General features: G+C 25.5%; 1 protein-coding gene across 1 annotated transcript; it reads right to left on the bottom strand.

The window, feature by feature from the left end:
• Nucleotides 1-7,155: 7,155 nt before the first annotated feature.
• Nucleotides 7,156-24,245, bottom strand: wde (Fibronectin-III type domain-containing protein windei). Its single transcript, XM_011506244.1, has 13 exons — nt 23,838-24,245; nt 19,091-19,392; nt 15,748-17,733; nt 12,597-13,018; nt 12,020-12,280; nt 9,974-10,499; nt 9,536-9,684; nt 9,332-9,415; nt 9,195-9,252; nt 9,050-9,117; nt 8,875-8,974; nt 8,111-8,280; nt 7,156-7,253 (listed from the first exon to the last, which is right to left on the bottom strand). The coding sequence occupies exons 2-13, from the start codon at nt 19,326-19,328 to the stop codon at nt 7,158-7,160; spliced, it is 4,158 nt and encodes a 1,385-aa protein (XP_011504546.1). The 5' UTR covers nt 19,329-19,392; nt 23,838-24,245; the 3' UTR covers nt 7,156-7,157.
• Nucleotides 24,246-24,459: the final 214 nt, after the last annotated feature.

Genomic DNA, 24,459 nt, shown 5'->3' with positions numbered 1-24,459 from the left:
TTGTTAAAGATTGGCATTGTTTGGTTGCTTGTATATGCTTTTGATTAATGATAATAAAAATTGATTTTTAAGTTATTGTAATATTGAAAAAGCAAAAATAAAAACCATTCCGCTAATACAAATCAATTAAATGTTCAAGAAGGCTTTAAAAACATCAAAGAGTAACAACGTCGATGCTTATTTTAAATATATTATTATTTAATTAGTCATTATATCTAATGTCAAATAATACTAAAAGTTTTTATTGTTCTTCGTAATGCATACCTTTGAGTTAATATTCCCAGTGTAAGTAAACGTATTTTAGATAACAACATATCGATACATTTATTATTTACCAACGACTTTACATATTATAGATAATTAAAGCCAACTTTTTTTTTTAAATTTTAAGGATAGTATTAATTCTTGAATTCATTTTACTTGTACTACTACTACTACTACTACTACTACTACTACTACTACTACTACTACTACTACTACTACTACTACTACTACTACTACTACTACTACTACTACTACTACTACTACTACTACTACTACTACTACTACTACTACTACTACTACTACTACTACTACTACTACTACTACTACTACTACTACTACTACTACTACTACTACTACTACTACTACTACTACTACTACTACTACTACTACTACTACTACTACTACTACTACTACTACTACTACTACTACTACTACTACTACTACTACTACTACTACTATATTAATATTTGCTGACTGTTGCTGCTGCTATTACTTTAACCACTGTTATTATTATTGTTGTTGTTGTTGTCGTTGTCGTCGTCGTCGTCGTTGTTGTTGTCGTTGTCGTTGTCGTCGTCGTCGTCGTCGTTGTTGTTGTCGTTGTCGTCGTTGTTGTCGTTGTCGTTGTCGTCGTTGTTGTTGTTATTGATGTTATTAGTAGTAGTAGCAGTAATCATCATTCTAGCATAAGAATAAATTTTAAATATATAATGTTTCTATTTTTGGTTATGCTATAACGGTTTTTATTTTGTAAAATAGCATTTTATTATATGTACAGAATTGTTAAATCAAAGATGAATGTTGTATTTTTCTATTATTGTCATATTAATTTGAATAGTTAGTTTTAAAAAAGTTAGAAAATTAAAATATTTGAAAATTCATTAAATTAATCGTAATTATGATGAAAACATCAAGATTTGTTGTTATAAATAAGCAAGAGGTTTTGTATACATATAATATTTGATTACTTATACATACAAAACAAAATTCCACTGTCATAAGAAGAAAAAGTAATATATTGTAATTAAATGAAATTAAGGAAAATGTGTTATTCGTAAAATCTAATGATTACTGTATACAACAATAAATAATAGAAACTTATTAATTGAATAATGAATTAATAATAATCATAACACTAATTTTAGTAGTAATAATAATAATAGAAGTGGCAGTTACAGTGCAGTAGCCGTAACCGTGGTAGTAGTAAGTAATAGTTGCAATAGAAATAATCATAATATGCACGCATACAAACAATCTCAAATTGTAAGTTTATAAGTGGACAGAGATAATTGATTATTATTCGACTAAAATCATATTGAATAAATAAAGTCTCGAACGAAAATTTGAACGGTATATTGTTTAGACGTCTGCCACCGAAAAAAATATGATCATTCGACAAATGCCATTATACTGTCATTCGTGAATTTTCATTATCAAAAACTAATCAAATAATCATATTTATAATAACTCATTGTTTCTTTATTGAACACAATGTAGCTATTTTTGTGATAAGATAAAAATAGTTAATAATAGAATATAACAGTATAAGAAACAAAATTTTTTTCCAAACTTGCAAATCGCATACATTAAATTAACAAGTGAAAAATTAGATTATAATTATAATAATAAATGTACTTGTATTATTAATTATTTATTATAATTTTTTTTATATTTTTAAAAATTGACTTTCTTCGAATTTTTCTTCAACGTATACTGATCTTAATCGTCTTCCATTAAATCGAAAAGCATTCAAGTAACATATAATAATTATATGTATTAATAAAAAAAACCAATAGTCAAGTAAATCTACATCTTCTTTTTTTTTTTTTTTTTTTTTTTTTTTCATTTGTACGGTTATTTGCATTCATTAAATTAGTTTTAAGTAAGTGAGACGAATAAAATTCAAATGAATAAATTTAATAGAATTTTAAAGCTCTAAATAATTATTCAATAAATAACTAACAACTTATTATGAGTGATTGAATTTTATGTCTAAATTATGTTTAAATAACGATTCGTCTTTTATCTATCAAGTAATTAAAGAGTTGCATTTTAAAAATTTCGTCTAATTTTTTTTTGTAAAATTCTGAAATAATACTATTGTATTAGATAGAAATTTAATCAAACATCATAAAAAATATTCAACAGCTATTTATTAAGAACAAATACTTTAAATATATGTTGTATTAAGATACCTAACAACACTAAGTAATAGCAAAAATAAAATTAATAGTTTATGTTTTATATTTCTTTTATTATAAAAAAAAGAAGAATATTATTATATAATATAGAAGGATACTCACCTAATGATTCCGTTCAACTTTCCAGCAGTTTTATTTATATTTCTTTATTTTTTAAATGAGAATCACTTGAGTAATCTAAATTGAGTGTGAGTAATAGTCTGATTTGCATCTGTTTTAAAAAATTTTCTTGTAATTATTTTAAGTGTTCGTATAAATTATTAAAAAAAAAAAAAAAAAAGAAAAAAAAAAAAAAAAAAACAAAAACAAGAGAAAAACAAAAAAAAACATCGAAAAACTACAATTGCATTATGCCATTAGTAAAATATTGTCTGTTAAGGGAAGTATTTAAATTAGTATGTTTAAAAATACGACTTAGAAATATAAAGTTTATACAAATAATGACTTTTTGCAAAACAAGCTTATTTATAATATACCAAGTTTCATAAGATTTCATATTTTTCGTTTTAAATTTTTAATTTAAAAAATTGTACATTATTTACAAAATCAAAGATTTGATTTTACGTAGTTTAACAATATCTTCATACATTAAATGAATTGTCAAGAATTGTAAAAACTCTTCAATATATATTTCAAGTGAATTTTAATCATTCTAAAGTTGCATATCCTATTATAATTACAACGAAGATGGTCGAATATATATTTTCATAAAAAAATTAATTCTAAAAAGCAGTTGGACAAATTTTTAGAGCTTTCTTAAACATAAAACATTAGGAAACCCGATACGTCTATTAAGAAGTCAGAAATTAAAATAATAAATAAATAAAAGGCTAAGAAAAATTGTTTTCTAAAATATAATGTTTTTTTTTCCAATTTTAGTACTTATAGAACAAGAAATTTTTTGTATATTTTACAATAATTGTTTAAATTTCAATAATTCTATATAATATTGTATTATAAATATGCAAATTATAATGGCATAAATAACTATTTACGTAAGTGCATATCATTGTACTATGTATTGTGGGAAAATATTATTTCTTATTTTAACTACAATTATCATTAATTTTTTTAGATGATAAAAATTTCTTTTTTGTGATACTCGTTACTTTAAAATTCAGATATTTATATTTACTTGAAAGTGAAATTGTGCTTAGACGAATAAATAATTTAATTATCTTAATTTCGAAAAATCGAGAGCCTTTATTTTTGTCATTCTAAATTACACGTCGGTCATTGTTAGTTTCTGTTTTATTGGAAATTTAAACATACACACACACACACACACACACACAAAGTATGTGTTTTCAATGTTTATATTTATTTTACTATAATCTCGTTTTATATTATATTCAAATTAGGAGCACAAATAAAATTGACAAATTTTAATCTTCCGAATTTCTAAGAAATCCAAATAAAGATAAAATAGAAAGAGCTATATTGAAACTCAAGAGCATTTATTTTATAATAATATAATATGTTCTAAACTTTAAAAGTATTTTGTTTTGTATTTGCATTTAAGGAGTAATAAATAATAAAATGAATAATTATATGTAATTTACAAATAAAACTAATGTTACATGCGTACTAAGAAAAAAAATTTTTTTTTATCCTTGATTGTATCAATAGCTATTGAATATAACAGTATACTTTAATTTTTAATGAATTTTTAAAAAATTATAAACACCAATAAATTATAATTAGCATAAAATTAAAAAATAAAAATAATATTATGAATATTAAAATTATTTGAAGATAAAATCTACCATTAATTAGATAACTCTTAATATTACTTTGATTTGATTTTTATCGATTTTATTTTTAATTTTCAACTCAATATAAAATATTTGTTAATATTACCTTAGCTAAATTTGTTATGATCAATTATATAATAAAACGAGTTTCATATTTTAAGTGAGGCACTCCAGGTGCTCACACCACACCATTATAAATAAGTGTTAAATAAAAATGTATAGATTATTAGATAAAGGCAGATGAGACTTTTAAATAATATAAAATATTACATTTCTTAATTTAGTAAAAGAAACTATGAACTAAGCTGAGTATTAAATTAGATAGTTAGAAGTTATTGAAAAAGATAAGTTTAAACACTATTAATATTCGTCAAACTTAATGAATAAAGGTACTAAAAAGAATTTAATAATGTTTTAATTTAAGGGTACTTAATTTATTTTTGACTGGAAATATAAATAAATGAAAACTATTGTTAGTCCGACATACAAAATTATGAATTATTTCTGTAAATGTACTTACAAGCAAAATATTAATTCAAGACACCAGAAGATATTGAAATAATGTACATATTAATGATGAATCTTGCAGATTTAAGAATACTAAATGTCAGATTAATTATTTGTTTAAAAAATAATACTTAATTTTAGATCCCTAAGATTCATTATTCGGTACAAAAAACCTCTTAAATTTGTAAGAAGCCATCATATTTTACATCTTATTTTTTTTACGTCCTAGTAATCATAATATTATATACTAATCTTGACAAATAATAGCTTCTATCTTATTTTTGTTGATGTACGTTAAAACTGTTTAAACAGTAAATAATCAATCAACTCGGTGGCAGTTATCGTGGATTTCAATTACTTGTATAATACTATTCAATTTAATTTTAAGACTATTAAATTTTGTAGTCGTAATTAATTATATTAAATTTGTCGATATGTATAAAATATATATCTTCGATTTGAAGTTAACACGAAATAAAAGGTGTGAAAAATTTTTTTAATTTCGAATTTACAATATTGTAAATTATTTTTATAATGAAAGTTTATTCTTAGCCAAAGAAAAAATTTTCTCACAAATTCTTATTTAGGTCTACAGTTTAAATTGAATACTTTTATCATTGTCATACCAAATATAGGTATAACAAATAAGATAATAATAGAAATTTAAGCTTAATTCAAATTATAAATCTAAATCTTATGGCAATTTAAATTATAAATGACCAATTTAAATTTCTATTACAGAAAAAAAAATAATAATAATAATTAAAAGACGAAATATAAACTATCCTAGTCATTGATAATTAGATAATAAAAGAGTAATGTTATACATAAAGAAAATGATTTATGAAAAGAAAGAGAAATAAAGAATATTTATAAATATTTTTTAAAATTACATTATCAGAGTAACTAACATTTCGTATAGTGCCAAACATGCCTGAAAATTGAAAACATTAGCTACCTAAAAATTACCAATTATGTATTGTTAGTTACAATCATTTGCAATTTTTTTTGCGAGAAATTGGTATATTTATATCGTCATGTATAATAAAGCAGAAAGACTATTAAATTTGTAAATTTTGGTCGAAAAGTATCATTTAAAAATAGACAGAATTCTGTCATATGTAATTATATGATGTAATAGTTCGAATTGTAAATAATACCTATCGAACCATTTGTTTGCCTTAGTTTTGTATAGTACCGCAAAATAAATTATAAAAAATTAATAATTATACATATAACGAAAGAATGTTAAAATATAAATAAAAATTATATGAATGAATTGTTGTAAAAGCAAAGATAATTTTTAAATATATTAATTCTTTTAACCTTTCTTATCACCAATTACATTTAATATTTTAATATAATATTAACAACATATATATGTGTCTTTAAAACATTTATGTATTTTTAATTTTTGTTATTAATATTAGACAAATCATATACAAAATGACTCTAGAAAATTATTAATTCACTAGTTCTCCATTTATTTACAAAACTTACTCATGTTTTCTTAATTTTAATTTTATAATATACATACAATCGGTTTAGGAGAAAATATGAAAATGCTATCATTATATAATTTAACTAATCGAATTACAATTTACTTTTTCATATAAATTCATGCAAAATGTCTGTACAGAAGTTTATTCCTTTTTTTTTTTTACTTCATAACTTTAACTTCATGGAGAATAATTTGAAATTCTCATTTTGACGATATTGAAGCCCATTCTCACAGCTCACTTTTTACATTATTCGCATAACAAATAAATAAGAGCTTACAAATAATAACAAATAGATAAAATAAAATAATAATTAAAGTAGTAAACACAGAATAAATTTTACTATTGCATGCAACTTTTTTTTTTTTAATATTAAATAATATGAAGACAGTGCAGGCATTTATAATTTAATTTGAATTTGTTTGAAACATATCATAATTATAAATTGTAGTTTATGCATTTTAATTTTAACAACGCTATATAAATTAGTTAACGTTGAAATAAATTTCGAATTATTTAACGATGCCGTTGAAAACAAATGTAAAATTAAAGAGATAATATTGAAAAAAGAAACTTTTAAATTCAGATTTTATAGAACTTTTTTTTTTTTTTTTTTTTTTTTTTTTTTTTTTGTAAAACAAAGTATATAAAAAGTTTTACAAATCAAAATTCGGTAACCGTCGAAACCTATTTAAAATTGTGAGTATCTTTACACTATATTTGTACGTATATAAAACACAGTAAAACTTTTAAGTCCATTTTATCTAATTCGAGAATCATTATATTACAGAAAATGTATTAAAAGTAGATCTTTCGTATTTAAACGCGTATTAAAATTAATATTAATAGATGTCTAAAGTAACGAAAAACAACGAGCAAGAACATTTTACTTTGTTACAGCAGTAATTACTAGCTTTTTTTTGTTTTGTTTTTTAAAGAGAAATGTTTCCAGGTTTGCTGTATTGTCCAAATCTTGAATGTATATCAACAGCTCTAACAGCAAAATAGTAATTATTTCCTTCGGTAAACTAAAAATAAAATAATTAACAATATTAATTATTTTGAAGCGTATATAGCAAAGGCACTAAAATTTTAAACGTTAGAAATATATAATAATATAATTCATGAATTGTTTATTTTTAAAATATGTTACAAATCAATGTCTTTCACTTGCGTTTTGTCCATCATTTAATGATAGTTCTGTGAATGTAAAAATATTATTAAATTTCTAGTCGAATAGGCAAAAAATTTATCATAAATTTCATCTACATTTACTTAATTATTGTAAAAATGAATTTAAACTATTGTTCTTTCATTTTGATATTAAATTTATCAATCGTAATTAATATAGAATAAATATTGATTAATATTAGTTTACCTCGTGTATTTATTGTGTGTTTCAGTTTATTGTGATATGTAGGTATTCATAAAAACAAAAATAAATAAATAAATTGAATTTGATGAAGGTACTCTTCAAAAGATGAAATCAAATGTGGCTTTATGAAAGTATATATATATATATATATATATATATTCTATCAAGGTATATTTGTCAAAAATAAATGTAAAATAATTCCAAAAATCTTCATAAGAATATTCAAAAGAATTCACATTTTATGAATTATGGTCAATGAACAATTCAATAATATTCCATGATATATTTAATATAAAAGTATATTTTGTTTATTTTATAAATAAAGCAATTGTCAACAAATTTTAAGCAAACCAAATACAGGAAATTTCTACATTTTATAAATTGTATTTGTAATGTATTTTACGAAAAAACGACATAGAAACGTGTGTTAAAAAAAATTTTGTTAAAATTTTAGTGCTTTTTAAATATTGTTAATGAATATATAAAATAAATAGCACAAGAGTAAAATACCTGCGTTAAAGTGCAAGCCATTGGCAGTGGCAACGCTCTCACATCACCGACTTTCTTCCAAAGGGACGCACTAGGGGACGTTCCTGCGACCTCTTGATAAGCATATAATTGATAACTAACGATTTCCGCAAATTTATCCGATAAAGACATGTTCCATGATAAAACAATGCCTAAAATTGCAAAAGTATGTACATAAAAATTGTGTTTCAAAAATTTGTTGAATCTAAAAATTTACATTTTATTTATAAAATGTTACTCGTTATATTCTGCTATTCTTTGCTTAAACCACTTTTTATTTAGACTTTCAAGGTAGGTGTTAAAATTATATCATTAATATTATAATTCACATATCAACAGCTATAAATTCCTTATTAGTTTAATTTTTTTTTCTTCTTCTAAACAAATATATGCATTGATGCTTTTAAAAATAGTATTTGACATACATTTTAATCTTCCTTACTATAAATCACATTACTTGTATATAATATTAGAACTGAAATATCTAATTTTATGTACAATCTCGTATATTGTTTCACTTTTCTTTTACATTGCAAATTAATTTCTTCGTATGATTTAATGTAGTAATTTGTTGTAGTAATACTATGCAATAATTATAATTTTTATCACAGTGCGGACTGTATAAATCTTTTGATTGTATAAATTTATTTGTTCAACAGATTCTGATGATCTGATACTAAATTAGAAAATGGCGTTTCGTATAAGTAATTAAATAGTAAATATAACTATATTATGTAACTACGTACCTGTTGCTACTTTAGATATTTTCAACGATGGGGCAGGTGGAGGTGATTTCCAAGACGGATTTGATTCCGGTACAGAACTCTCTGGTAATGGCGCTGGATGCTATAATAATAAAATTCCATATAAACAATAATATTGATATTGCGTAAAAATTTAACACAATCTTATTGTCATTACCTGCAAGTTTGTGGTAGGGTTTTGTGCTGTTAATACCCTCACAGTTCCATTTGTCAATGTCGGCACCCCTGAAGAATTTGTTATTGAAATTTACATTTATCTCATGTACGTATATAAAGGGTTTGACCAAAATTGTATAACATACCTTGTTTATAACTAATGGTTGAAATATTTCGCGTCGAAACAGTTGTGACTGGTCTTATCTATAATTTAGACACATGCTTAAATATAAAAAACTTATTAAAATTACTATTAATTAATTGATAAAAACAGTTAACTTACCGTATTGGAATTTGTTAATACTAATTGTCTTGTGGGCACACCACTCTGCATAACATAAGCTAGCCTCGGTGTATTGATATTATTCTGAAAATAAAAGTACAATCTTTAATATGCCTTATTGAAATATAGTGATATGAAGTGACGTATTAGTGATATGTATATATAAATATATAAATTATATATTTATATATAAATAATACTTACAACTATGGCAGTTTGAGAGGCTTGGTTGCCGCCACCCTGAACTAATCTAAGATTGGCTTGATTGTTAAGTGCGACACTTGCTGGGACAGCTTGAAGTACTCGCGGAAACCTCGTAGTTATTCCTGTGGTTATCGGTGAGATCACTGAAGCTAAAACCGTTGAATTTTTTTAAAGCATTGTCAAACAAATAAAGAGGTTTGAACATTTTAAACGTAGTTGTAATTAGAAATTTTCGGCAAATTTTCGTTCGCAATATACGAAGAGAAAAAAAAGCAGTTTAAAGCACAAGGCAACGAATATCCATTTTTAATGTTCTTAGTAGCCTCATAGGAATAAAATTATACCTCTATTTGAAATTCAAAATGGAAAGTATATAAGTTAATTTCTTTTTGAGAAAATGGCCCTTACTTATCCCACCAAACTAAACTTGGCGCTTACTTTTGGACTTATCCTCTTCGTCGGTAAGATCAATGAGGTCGCTCGCCTTGTTCGCCACTGTATTATTCGGTTTCTGAACCGAGAGACTCGTCGTCGCTCGGGTCGTCGACCCAGCAATATTCGAATTCACGACAACGGCTTGCTGTTGCTGCCCAGCCGGCATCAACTGCACAATATTATTATTTGAATTCTGCAGAGTTATTGTACGTTTAGGACTCTGGTCCATCGGCTTGCTCATGACTAGGGTTGTCGACGTTGTATTATTGCTATTAGCTGTCGAATTCGTGGCCGATCCAGGACTACCTGGAGCGACAGCGGGACTCGACGTCTCGGGCCTTCGAGGTGATCGAACCTTTAGCATTTTTCTGGGGCTCTGGGTTAACGAACGATTATCCTGAGCTGTTGTCATCGTCGCGGTAGATGGTGTAGTCGTGGTTAACGTCGTCTTTGCCGTAACAGCCGTACTTGTGTTACCAGCAGACGTTTTCATCGCTTGAATTTGCTTGAGATTATGAATCCCATGATCCTGTTAAGCAAAAAGTATTTAAATGTTGAGCTATACAACCCAACTAATATGTGAGTGTGCGTGTGCGGGCGCGCGTACGTTGGAAAGTATTATTATTTAATATTTTAATTACTGGTTGGTTTAATTTTAATTAAAAAAAAAAGTTAATAAATAAAATATGAGAAGGAACTTTTTGACATCTATACGCGAATTATATTATATGGTGTTTCAAATTATTAAAAAAAAAAAATTATTTAAAGAAATAATTGTAAAACCATAGTGAAGAAGATAATATGCTGCTGATATATAGTAATTTAATTTGTTTAAGAGCCAAAGTTTTGAGTTTGGATTATATGTTTGAATGATTATCCTAATTGGCCAATAATTGTGAAATAATTGAGGGATTATGGTTGTCGAAGGGCAATGTTGAAACTTGATAATAAAACAAAAAACAAATGTAAAAGAAAGAAAGAACTCTCGGGCTAAAAGAGACTAAGCTTAACTAAAGTTGGAGAAAGAAATTCTGAAGCTTTTAAAAATAAAATTTGCATTCGGCAAGGCGTTGTACGATGTAAATTCTACGGTTACATAAGCGAACATTGATAAAACGGTCGCTGTACGACGAGAATGGTTAAACGTATGGACGCATTGGTTAAAAATATAAGACAAATATCCGCTTTTCATTTATTAATCTCATCTTTGTACACTGAGTTGGCACGATAAAGCCTTTTTAAAAACTTTCAAAAGAATGTGTAAACTATCTGCTCTCGATAACTTTAGAAATGCGTATAAGATAATATAGATACACATCGGTCACATCGCCAGTTGTCAGCCATATGGTGGTGGTTGTTAAAGCCATGTGGTGACAAAATTGGCCAGGCCGATGCACTCGAACCGTTGAAGGATATTATGATAACGAAGAGAATAATTTTTCTTAATTTTTCGTGAGAAAGCGATTAATCGTTACGTGTCGGAATTGTGCGGTTTTAAGAAAAGCAAAGAACAACGCAACTTTTCGAGATTAATTATTTATTTTATAACAATCCCCAATGCTTAAGAATACAATATCCATAATATCACATTAACATAATTTACATTATATTTGGCTCCTAAGACAATTATATAATTACAATTTTTATGCATTTATAATTATTTGAGTAAAGTATGAATGAAATTTAATTAATTATATTACGAATTTATTACAACTAACAAAATTTCATTTTTAAGTCGCAATTTATTATTATTATTATTATTATTATTATTATTATTATCTTTATAGTGTGTAAATAGTATTAAGTATATAGTATCGTGAAATTAAATAAAGCTACAATTTCGTGATTAGAATCTTAATAAAACGAATGTCTTATTTTAAATTGACGTTAATTAAAAATGACTGATTTTATTATTTTTTTTATTTTATTTTATTTTTTTTTCATGGGCCTATTTCTTTATACAGTAAGGCCTGAAACGTATACGTTTAATTGCGTGAGATTCATTAATACATTTAATTAGAATTTTATTAAATTTATAAAATTACTCACGGAAAGAAAATTTACTTGTAGACCAACAGATCGATTGATTTTTATTGGCGGTGCGTATTTATCATTATTACTATTTTTATCAAAACTTATTCGCTTTAAAACCATATCGAATCCCTCCACTTGTTTTTGAAGCTGTTGGCACTTGGTTCGAGTAGCTTCTTGATTTCTCTTCGATACACGCGCTTGCTCTCTTAGCTTTCCCATTTCTCCGCGAATCGTTATACATTCCACGATTTTTTGAAGAAGCAGGGCCTCTAATTCCTATGGAAACAAAAAACAAAAAAAATCATGCATTCATGATTGGTTAACTTTTCACTTAGCTTGCTTAAAAGAGAAAATAATAAAAATATTTTTAACCGCATTATTCGTCAATTTTAAATATACTATTTTGAACATTTAAATACATTGACGTGTTTTGTATTTGAAAAAAAAAAAAAAAAAAAAAAAAATTACAAAATATATTTACATAATTTTTATTTATAATGTATACACAATACTCATACATATGTAAATTTCAATATAAAGAATAATATATTTATATGCTTTTTAATTGTAATGTATAAATTTGTTCAAATACCTCTTGCTTCAACTTCTTCAATTTTCCTCTAATATCTTCTTGCGATATCTGTCTTACAAGCTCATTCGTCTCGGCTATACTTTCTTTACTTTTCGTAACATATTCCTTATTTTCATTAGATTGTGGTATCGTTGTCGATGAGTTATCTCCACTAGATTTTATCCTTTTCAAGGTAACACTTTCGGATATACAGTCGGCATCATCAAGAGTTCGTTTTAATGATGGCGGTGACAACGATTGCGTATAATTGGGCTTTTTATAGTTGACGGGTACAAGTTTACCTGACTCATCACTAGAATCTTCATCATCTTCGTCATTTTTGAGAATCTCCTTCCGTATCATTTCCTCGGCATTTCTAGCTGATCGACGTTTTTGTCTCACACCATTTTCTATTAACATTTTCACCGAGTTGAAAAATTCATCTACCGTTTACAAAAATAATGTTTTATATATACCAGATATTGCTTTAAAATTATTTATATACAAAATAATGATCATTTTGCTTATCGATTGACGACATTAATGTATCGTATCATTTTCTAATTTGTTGCTTTCAAATATAAAATAATTGCAGTTTAAACATATTTTACACTATAATCATTGTAACTGATTATTAGACAAATAAATTCAAATTGATAATGACGATTAAAGTAAAAACTACAATCGATTATTTAATTATTTATGAAATGCTTAAATGTTCAACATGCTAGTACTGAAATGCAACAATTCTTAATCGTTTAAACTATTAAAATTTTTTAATTAAAATATCAAAAGATTATATATAATTTCCTCGAATACTATTAATCTATTGAAAATAGTAATTTGTAACATAAAAAGTTTTCAAAAGAAACGACATAAACATAAATTAAATAACTTTAAAATGTGTCGTTCGTATATTTCTTAAAAATGTAAAATAAATTGAATGCTATTTTAAAAAATTTGCAACATAAATGAACGTAAACTTATAATTGTAATTATTTTTATACATTGTGTAATGAGAATATTATATACTGTAATAAATTCTTTTTATTTATTAAAAAAAAAAAAGATCTATATATTTTCAATATGAGAGAATAAATAAACATCATACATTTTTACAATTTTGATAAATTTCATTTCAAATTAATCATATATTGCATTCCCCGTTGATATTACTCGAAACGCATTACAATATTTATTGTTATATATATATATATATATATATATATATATATATTTTGTAAAAATATCTATTTTTATACGATATTATAATATATAGAAATTACAAATAGTTAACATCCATAAGAGAACGAAATTTTATAATTCATTCAAAAACCAATTTAAAAATAAATATTATGTGTACTCATAAAATAATTGATACCCGTATACGTAAAAATTTCTTTTTAATTAGTAATAATCATAAATGTATTATTGTCTGTAATAAGAAAACTATATTATAATGTAGGGAACATGAACTTTTTAAAAAATAATAAACATATAACTTTGAAAGACACTTCAACGAAACCTAATTTAAATGAAGCAAAAGTATCTTTTAGTTATTTTGAACAATAAGTAAACCATTATCATTGATATTTGTAATCATTTTGTTGACCTCAGAAAAGCCGTATAAAAATTATATCATTAACTATTAATAAACATTCGATAAATTAATACACTTATTAAGTTTTATAATGATTTCATTCAACATTTGAATTTTTACATAATTTTGATTTAATAATATACTTGAATTTGACTAATAATAGTAATTTTTACTATATTTATTTATATTTAAAAAAGTATTCTGATAAATTAACTAGTGAAATGTGCAGTAACCGATCTTTTCTATAATTTTTATAATTTCTATTTAATTTATTACCTAATATAATTAATTAAATATAATATTAATTGTATGGAGAATCGACACTTAAGTTAAAATGTACTGCACAACCAACGTATCTCAATGCAAAATAAAAAAGTATATTAATATACTTATTATTGAATTTATAATTTTACTGATTCTCTTAAATATACTAATTACAATTTTATCATATAATATTTATCAAGTAATTACTTCTATCGCGTTACTACTGTCTTCATATAATTTAGTAAAGTTTACGATGATTTTTAATTATATTAATTTGGAATAGTCAATTTTTTAAACAGAATTTTTTTTAAAGTTTAGAAGCTCGAAAATAATTATTTAGAATTTTAAGTAAGGATTTAATAAATTCTTGTGGTGCTAATGGAAAATGATTTTAAATGATTTAAAATGATTTAAACATACTAATGGTGCTTCAACAAATAAAAATAAGAGAAAAAAAATTTTCATTTATATATAACTAATTCAAATACTATTAATTTAATATTTACTTCCAAATTACGTCAGTCAACATATTGCTTTACAATACTTATGCAGTAGTAAATTCTAAAATAACTAATGATTAAAAGGTGTAATCATTTTTTTTAATTTATGAAAATTTATTGATTTATTGATAGAAAATTAAATTACAGAAAGTATACGATAAAAATTGACTCCTCGTACTTTTATCATCGGGTTATCATAAAAACGAGTACTTGATATTATGATTATATGATTATAGCATAAGATTTGTTGAAGGAAGTCAAATAAATTTGTAAAAATTTGATCGAAGAAGTATTAAAAAGGTAAAGTGAAGTGATTTAAAATAAAAATGAAACTTTACATATTATCGTTTACATATTTAATGAAAATAAATATTCTTATTGTATGCTATATGTAGAAACGAAATTTTATCAAAGAACCTAATGGCAAAATACTTTCACGTTCATTGGAAAAAATCGTCAAGAAATTAAAGAAATTAAAAAAGAAAAAAAAAAAATTCTAAATAATTAAAACCCTCATAAAAAATATGAAATTTATATATGATTAAAATTAAATTTCTTATATACAAACAATTGCGTGAATTTTTAAACTAATAATATATTTACTTGATTACTTTTAAACTATTGATGCAAAACTATGGAAACGTTGAAATTGTATTATCTAAGTGAATATTTCATTAAAAAAAGTAGTAAAAATTTTATTTTTATTACGACACAAGTGCCCGCAATATCTTATTTCTTAATTATAATTATTAAAAGAAGCATGATTTGCAAATCATATTTTCTAATAAATATTTACTGTATTATTTACCTGTTTGAATTTCATTTGATGCAATTTCTAAATAAGCAACGTTACTAAGTCTTTTCCTACGTCGTCTTTTGTGAACTACCGCACGTCCATCCTTATTACTTTCTTCAACTTTATTGCCATCCTCGTTACTAATAGGAACTATTTGCGATGTGTCTTTATTAACCGTTGTAGTAGTGCTTGTAACGTCGTCTTTGTTTTTTAAGGTGTCCGATTGAATATCGTTGGAAATAACGGCTACAGCCATTTCTGATTCATCGTCAACCAAGTCGACTTCTTCGATAGGACCACTGAGTTTTTCTTGCTCATTGGACCCGGTAGAATTTAATTTCTCTTCTCCTTCTATAACTGTAGCATCTTTTGATTTTTTAGAAATTTGTTTAATTTTGCCGGCTTCGGTTTCCTTTTTTACATCGCTATTGATTTTATCGTTCTCCAACAAACATATTTCTTCGTTTTTTTTTTCATTTTTATCAATGTCATTTGCGTCAGAATCCTTCACATCTATACAAGATATTAAAATGGAAGAAGATTCAGTCTCAATGTTTTCATTTAAAATTTTACTATCTTCTTCACTATTTGTTGTTTGAATTTCTTTACTATCAGTTTGTTCAATTTCGGAAGTTTCCATTTGACTAATTGATTTATCATCTAAAGAATGATTTGTATTTTCATTCGTCTCAACAGCCTCACTTGATTCTTTATCATTAAATACATTTATATTATCAGCTTGCTGCTCTGCATCAAATTTTTCACTTAAACTCTTATTATTATTCTCACTTAATTCTAAAACAATGTCTTTGGCATTGTCACATTCCCTGATTTGATCACTATTACTATCTTTATCAGTATGGGTAGATAAATCTTCGTTACTATTATCAATTTCCATTTCAATTTCTGATTTGTTTTCTAAAAGATTTTCATCGTGTGATGCTATTTTTATAATTTGTATATCACTAGATAACTCACTATATTTTTCTACAGAATTTTGTTTAGATTCAAATTCCACATCATTGGATGCAGAGTTTGTGTCACTATTTGTTGTCTTGTCCGCCATATCGGAATTACACTTATTCGCCTTCCTTTTTTTAATTTCTTCTGATTTAGACTCACAGTTTTCTTTTTCACATTCAATCATCGACACATCACAGTCTTTGGTTACGGATAAATTCTCATTGTCATTTAATATATTATCCATTGTATTTTCATTATTTTTCATTTCATTATCAACTAAAATACCAATATTACTATTATTATCATTTTCATTGTGTGTTTTAACATTACACGATGCGTCTTCGTTAGAATTTTGTGCATTCTTTTTTGGATTTAAATCTGTTTCTGCGACCTTACTTTCTTTATCATTCATTTTCATACTAGAATTCTGAATAGACGAATCTTTTTTTTTTGACTGAGCATTATTAGAAATGCCGTTTTCCTGTATCGAATGCTTTTTATCGTTAGTGTTTTCTAAAGTACGTATATTATGTTTCGATTTCAATGATTCTTCCGCCTCGTCCTTTTGTATATCTTTATTACGATTTCCTCCAGATTTATTGTTATAATTTCCTCGTATATTATGCCGTAATTTATTAAAATGATTGTTATGATGATTAAAATTATTTCTGTTGTTAAATTTGTCTTTTTCTTGATACTGTTGATTGTACCAATCATTAGAATTTCGATGAGAAAAATTTTGTCGACCTCTAGGTGAATTTATTCCTTTCCATCTTTTATCAAAATTATTAGACCAAAACTTGCGAGAATTTTGCGTTAACGGTGGTGCTTTTTCACTTCCACTCATTGTTGATTCTTCGTCATTTACATTACAACTTTCATTTGAAAACTTTTTCTTTGAACTATTTTGTATGTTTTGATTCTTAATCAAAGCAACAGTATTCGTTTCGGGTAAGTCTTGCCGAATTATTAACTCTTGATGAGATTTTGTTGCTTCCTTAGGAGTAACAGCAACATGTACATCAAATTCGAGATCTGTTAACATAAAAAATCATAATTGATTAAAATGACTTATTGTTATTAAAAAAAAAAAAGAAGAAAAAAAAGAAAAAAGAAAAAAAAAAGAAGTAAGGAGTTATTTTAATAATCATATGAAAAATTCCAATATAGACAATAATTCTTAATATTGTAATTTTCATCTATTCAACAATAAGTTTATGAGAAACTAATAATATACTAATATTCTTAAAATATGAAATAGGAAAACAATAAAGTCGTAAACATTAAATTTGGTATAACTAATTTTTTTTTTTTTTTTTTGAAATAACAATTATGAAATATAGCAAATACATTTTCTCTTTTAATTTTCAGTATAAAGAAAATTTATTTGACAAATAGTTATGTAATCAAATATCCTTATTTATATCTAGTGTCTGTTGTGGAAAATAGATGGATAAATTAACATGAAAAAATTATGTAAAAGGATTAATAAATGAAAAGATGGCAAAATAAAAAATCTGAAATTTAAATTTTTCAATATATTTTTAAATAATATAGCATTGCATCTTTAGTTATTTTAAAGAAACGTAGTAATAAATATTAAATGCTTCTAATTAGTGATATAAAATTCATTAATGTCCATGTCCTCTATAAATGATACAGAATTGAGTATTTTGAACAAACTTTATTCGACAGAAAAAAGGTTTCATTATTTTTCTGACTATTTACATATTATTTCATTACTTATTGAATTATTGAAAATAATATCAATTTCATTACACTAAATTTCATATACTTAAATTGTTCTTTTTGTTGACTTTTAACAGAGTAAATGATATTACATTAGTAAAACAAAATTATTACTAAAGTAATACTAGTACATTTAGAAGCTTCCATTATTAAGGATTTATGTTATATGTTATATACATAACTCAATAATAAAAATGTCTAAGGTCAGTATTATAATAATACTAAAGGTAAGTGTAAATTTTACTTTTGCACTTTATGATTTTACTCAATGTAAAAATATATCTAATGCTCTTTTAGAAACTTTAATAATAAGACCTAATTAGTTTTATTTGATTATCAACAAGTTCCTAAATTTACATTTATGTACACAAATGATCGGTTAACTCATAACTAAATAAAAATTAGTTAGATGTACATATAAAAATTAATATCAAAAAATAAATAAATAAATAAATGTGAGAATAACTATATTGAAGAAATTTACTGCCAGTAAATACATCTTTTTATAATTTCATCGCCTGTGTGTATAATGTGTATGAGTTATTTACAGGAAAATGATTCATTTGTCAAACAACTGTCAACGAATTACACTAACTGGTTAACCAGCTCATTTTATTTAATGCTATTAATTTTTAAATCTTACCATCTTTTTTAAGCTGTAAGCTTGCTTCCTGATTTTCAGTGTGTTCTAAAGTATTTTCTTGTTCAACTTCCTCATCATCCGAAAGTCTTAAACGTATCTCATCATCTTCATCAATTTCATCAATAAACAAAATGTCATCATCTTTTTCCTTTGCAATATCAGTTGATTCTGGTACTTTTGTACTTAATAATGACTTAGTAGTAGGCAGTGTTTCAATTGTAACTGCATCCATTGTCATAAAAGGTGCATCAAAAATGTTGCAGCGATTCCATTAGTTTCGCTCAATATTAACAGTTCGCATTCTGTGAATAACCAAAATTATTTTGGTTAAAACACCATGCATTTATAAATTTTGTAATTTACATTATATAATAAAATGAATTATAATTTACATTATATAGTTCAATACATTTTATACAAAGATAAATATTATTCAAAATTAATTTAAACTTATTATGTACTCAAGCACTGGATTATGATAAAATATGAATTAATAATTATTATATAAAAAGATGATTCAATTTTTTCAATTAAAATCTTTAAAATATATGATGTTGATTTATATATATATATATATATATATATATATATATATATATATTAAATATTATTAAATAAAATTTGAGATGATGTTTTGATAATTGAATTAAATAATGAAAGAGATAACTTATATATGTAACAAATTCGTTTCTTTCTTTTTCTGTAATATATGGCCATTTATCATATATGAAATTACTAACGCTTAACAATTAATATTACTAGTAATTAAGTCAATTTAAAAACAAATACAATTAGAAGTCCATTATTAAAAATATAAATTTTATGTTATTCATTATTATTAATGAGAAAGAAACAATTTTCAATTAAAGAACTCAAATTATGTTTTCTTTAAACTTCTACAAATTATTTTCTATTTTAATGTGGTTCAATAAAATATAATAAGCAATTTATTTACACTACTCTAAACTTTAAAAAATACTAATACCTGCTTCATAAGAATTATAAACAATAATTTAAATTTTATCAAAATTAATTTTAAATCATTTTACTCCAAAATTGTCTCAAATTTGAAATAAATTGGTTAAAATACTTTTCTGTACAATCAAAACAATAATGAATTTTTAATAAAACTCGCTTTAACTTATCAAAACTTTGAAGTTGAAAAACTATCGTTAAAACCAAAATTCATTAACTATTTAGCTATTATGGACTCTCAAGAATCATATTAATCGAACCTGATAAGTGCATGTTAAGTTCTATTACATAATTTGCTAAGATGCAAAAATTAACAGTTAAAAATCTAAAATCATTAGAATATAATATACAAATTTACGAGCTTGAAAAAACCGCAATTCTTTTAACATATGAGTTATATGTGTGTGTGTGTGTGTATATATATATATATATATATATATATATATATATATATACACACATACACACGCATATAACTCATATGTTAAAAGAATTGCGGTTTTTTCAAGCTCGAAAATATGAGCTGTCGCCACATAGTGGGGGAAAGGCGAACACAGCGAACACGGTAAACGCGTCGGAGCATGCGCGTAAATTCAGCGGTACTCAACCTGTATAAATGTTGAATATATACGCACGCATTTGGCTGACTCGCTTATTGCAAAGGTCTTTACACATATTGATTTTTATTTTTAAATTAAACGAGTTTTGAACATCATGTACAATCAACTAGGCCTTTTATTTCTAATAACATTTTAATAACATTATATTTTTATATGGAAAAATGTAATAGTTATTCGTGTTTGGCACACAACACTTACAACGTACAGTGCAATGATCGAACACGTTTTGATACGAGAAAACACTGTATGAGGAGGTAGCAGCCATATTGTGATCGTTAGGTCCCATGGACAAAATTTACTTTTCCTTGTAACGAACTCATTTTATAATCTTGATAGTTTCAAATTTTGTTTTTTAATATTTTGGATAAAAAATTAACGTATTGTGCTAATCGATTATATTACTTAAATTATTTTTCAAAGTGTAGTTTGCGATTGCAACTAACCGCAGGTTTATAACAATATATTTTCTTTAAATAAAATGCGTTGATATATCAATCTTAATTTCATAATCGTATTCTACTGCACAAAACCACTTTCCGATCATTTCTACATATATTACTCAGTTTATGCATGCACTTTTAATAAAATGAATTCATTGTTCATTCCCATACCTTCATCAAAGTTATATGTCAAAATCAAAAAATATTGAGTAACTGTTGTTAAACAGATCTATAATACCTACAATAACTATCGTGAAATAGTTGTTCAACATTTTTTATTTTACAAGAAAGTTTAATGAAGGCATCAAGATCAATATTTTAATGTTTTTTCGTATAAAAATAAAATTAGAAAAAACTCGTTTTATATACAAAAATCTATATTTTCAATACCTATGTACTGTTTTCTATCATTGGTAAGAAAATGCAGTTTTGAAAATGAAATTCTCAAGGTATACAATAACCTAATGAAAATTAATGAAATACATCAAATTTGACACTAATATCTTTTTAGCAGTGTATAAGATTTTGTTGCCAGTGAAAAATAACTTCTTACTTTACAGTTTTATACAGATTTATACAGATTTATAAAGATCCACAATATAATAGGCTGAAAAATCTATTAACTTCAATGACGTTATACGATTTTTTTTATTCCTCAAAAGTTCCTAAATTTGTAATAACTGCACTGCATAAAAGTAATTTGAAGTTCAGTATATTGAAGATAAAATAACCGTAGTGCAGTCAATATGACATTAAATGGAGGAGTAAGTATTTCTTCAGATATACTGTACATGTAGGTACATATACCTCGTTCCTTCCTTTGCATACCGACATCTTGAATTTAAACTTCAATTGAGTTTCATAAATTTCCTATGCATCTAAATGATTATTTCAGTTTTAAACCTGGTTTTTCAATATAACCGTTTAAAACATTTTAAATATTTGACAGCGACTATTTTATATTATACACTATATATATAAGGAATATATATTATATATAGATAGATTATTAATGATTATTTATTCTATGTGTTTTAACATAGATTGAAAATGTCATTAAAGTAATAAAAGGTCGTTTACGCTCATAATAGATGTATATTGTATAAGACGCCAGTTTAACGTAAGCTTCTTAACACTGATAACAAATAATAAATTTATATACATTTGTCAGTTTAGTTTTTAAAAAACTATTAAAAAAATATTACTCTCTGATACAAAATTGAGCATATTCATTCAATAGAATATGAAAGATATATTCAAAATCCAAGTTATTTTTTAATATAAATTAAGATATTATACTGAAGTGTAGTTACATCAAATCTTCCATAGATTTTGATTCTTTAACATGCACATTTGTAATACAATAATTACCAATTATAAAAGTAAAATTAAGGTTTTGTTGAAAGACTAAATTGAATATTTCCATAGGTATATCTTTCGTACTCAAGTAGTACTCAAGAGGTCACTGTGCGTCAAACTAACTTTATGATGGGGAGAAGGGCGGGGCCAACAAAAAAGTAAAACTTAAGTGACTAGAAACTGATTTAGAAATAAGCGCATTTAACTATATAGCATAACGCTGATTATATAAAACATAACTTACTTATGAAATTGAAAATTAAGTCATATATGAGAGATAAATTTTTATAAATCCATAATCTATTAACTAACGGACGAAAAATATAAGAAAATAATGTATATATATAATTCAATTTAAAGTACAACTCGGAAGAAAAAAGTACTATACATTTAGTAGTTATACTAGTCCATATTATATACCCTACTAGTTTTAGAATATTTCAAAATAAATGAAAAGTATTTATGGTAAATTATTAAATTGACATTGACAATTCTTATCGATTTTTCATGCACTATTTAATTTTTAATTTTGTGTATATTTAGCGATTAATTAATAGTAAAATTCATGATTCCTTGGCACAACAAAGTTATAGCTGTAAAATGCGGATCTAAATATTATTTATTGACATCTTGCAAGAATGATCGGTAGTGATCCAATTATAGTCAGTTGCTACCGATTGTTTGCGAACGAAGGGTTAATACACTCATTATAAGTCAAGGTCAAGTGGTAAAATTGAATACACTAATGATAAAATTTCAAAAAATTCAACGATTATTAAAAAGAGAAATTAAATAACAATAACATAAATGTTCTTATAATAAAAACGATAGTTTTATCAGAATAAGATTAGGTCGTGTATATGCAGAGGGCGCTTCGTCGACAAAGGTCGGGGTTCCTGAAATAACACTCGTTTATCCCACATCCCAACTACTTCACATACAGGGGACTAAACACGAATAAACCTGCAATCGTATTTATATTACAATTGCAATTTTTCATCAAAATATGTACTTAAAGTCGATAGAATATTATTACAATGGAATAATTTATTACAGCAAATATTAATATTTAATAGCATTATATTCCATTCTACATTTACACGGATTATACATAATTAAGAGACATTTCTATTAATATGTAATTTATAATTAAATACTTATTAACTATTTGATTATTAGTTCAGATTATTAGAGAATCTAACAGAGCTCAACATCATCAATAATTGGTTAAGTCAACTCCAAAAACGAACTTAGTTTTACGCTTTTGCGGCTAACTTCACAAAGTCGTACAAAACCTAACTGAATAAAGTTCTACATTTAGGAGTAAATATTATGTTAGAATAACTATCCTACCAAAGCAATAGCCTACTGGTTATATGGCCAATCCTTGCTCAGCATTCGATTCTATCAGCTGGTACAATCGGTAGGAACCTTTGTGACTTCCTCCAGCCCTCATCCATTGATAGATGAAACTCAACTCTAAACGCGACTCGTCTGTACACTGTAAACCGCGTGCACGCTTAAATTTTGCTCGCGATATACGGAAAATGTATTCAATTTTGTTTATTTATCCTACGATTCCTGGATACACTCGATGAGTTACTTTACGGATTATGCAGTAAATACGCAACATCGGTATGTACACGTGTGCATGTGTTGTGAGTGCGGGCTTGTAGCACTCCGTCTCTCTTGCACTCGAGCGTATTGAGAATAAGTGCCGCGCGGAGAAGACGCACACGGGCGGATGCAATGGCGCGCGTGGACTAGAGAAGAGTGCGCCAAGTGTTGAGCCAGCACAAGTAAACTGGCGGCTCGTAAGCTCTATCTCTGTCTTTCTTCCCGCTGAGGTGCGCACGCTCACGTTCTCTCGCTTCTACGCTACTCGATAGTCGCTCACGAGTGAGTGAGCGAGAGAAAGAGAGAGAGAGCGTGAGAGAGCGCGCGCGTGGAACGTAGCGGGGGGGGGGGGGGGTGG

This window comes from Ceratosolen solmsi, unplaced genomic scaffold (assembly GCF_000503995.2).
Source record: "Ceratosolen solmsi marchali unplaced genomic scaffold, CerSol_1.0 scaffold7, whole genome shotgun sequence".
In the NCBI taxonomy this organism is placed as follows: Eukaryota; Metazoa; Arthropoda; class Insecta; order Hymenoptera; family Agaonidae; genus Ceratosolen; species Ceratosolen solmsi.
This window is presented reverse-complemented; position numbering and strand designations above follow the sequence as displayed.

Coding starts and splice junctions, on each gene's coding strand:
- wde (XM_011506244.1), bottom strand. CDS start 19,328: ATGACAATGGATGCAGTTACAATTGAAACACTGCCTACTACTAAGTCA. Junction 13,019..15,747: donor ATCAAATGAAATTCAAACAG/GTAAATAATACA, acceptor TGTAAACGGTAG/ATGAATTTTTCAACTCGGTG. Junction 10,500..12,019: donor TACAAGTAAATTTTCTTTCC/GTGAGTAATTTT, acceptor TTTGCTTAACAG/GATCATGGGATTCATAATCT.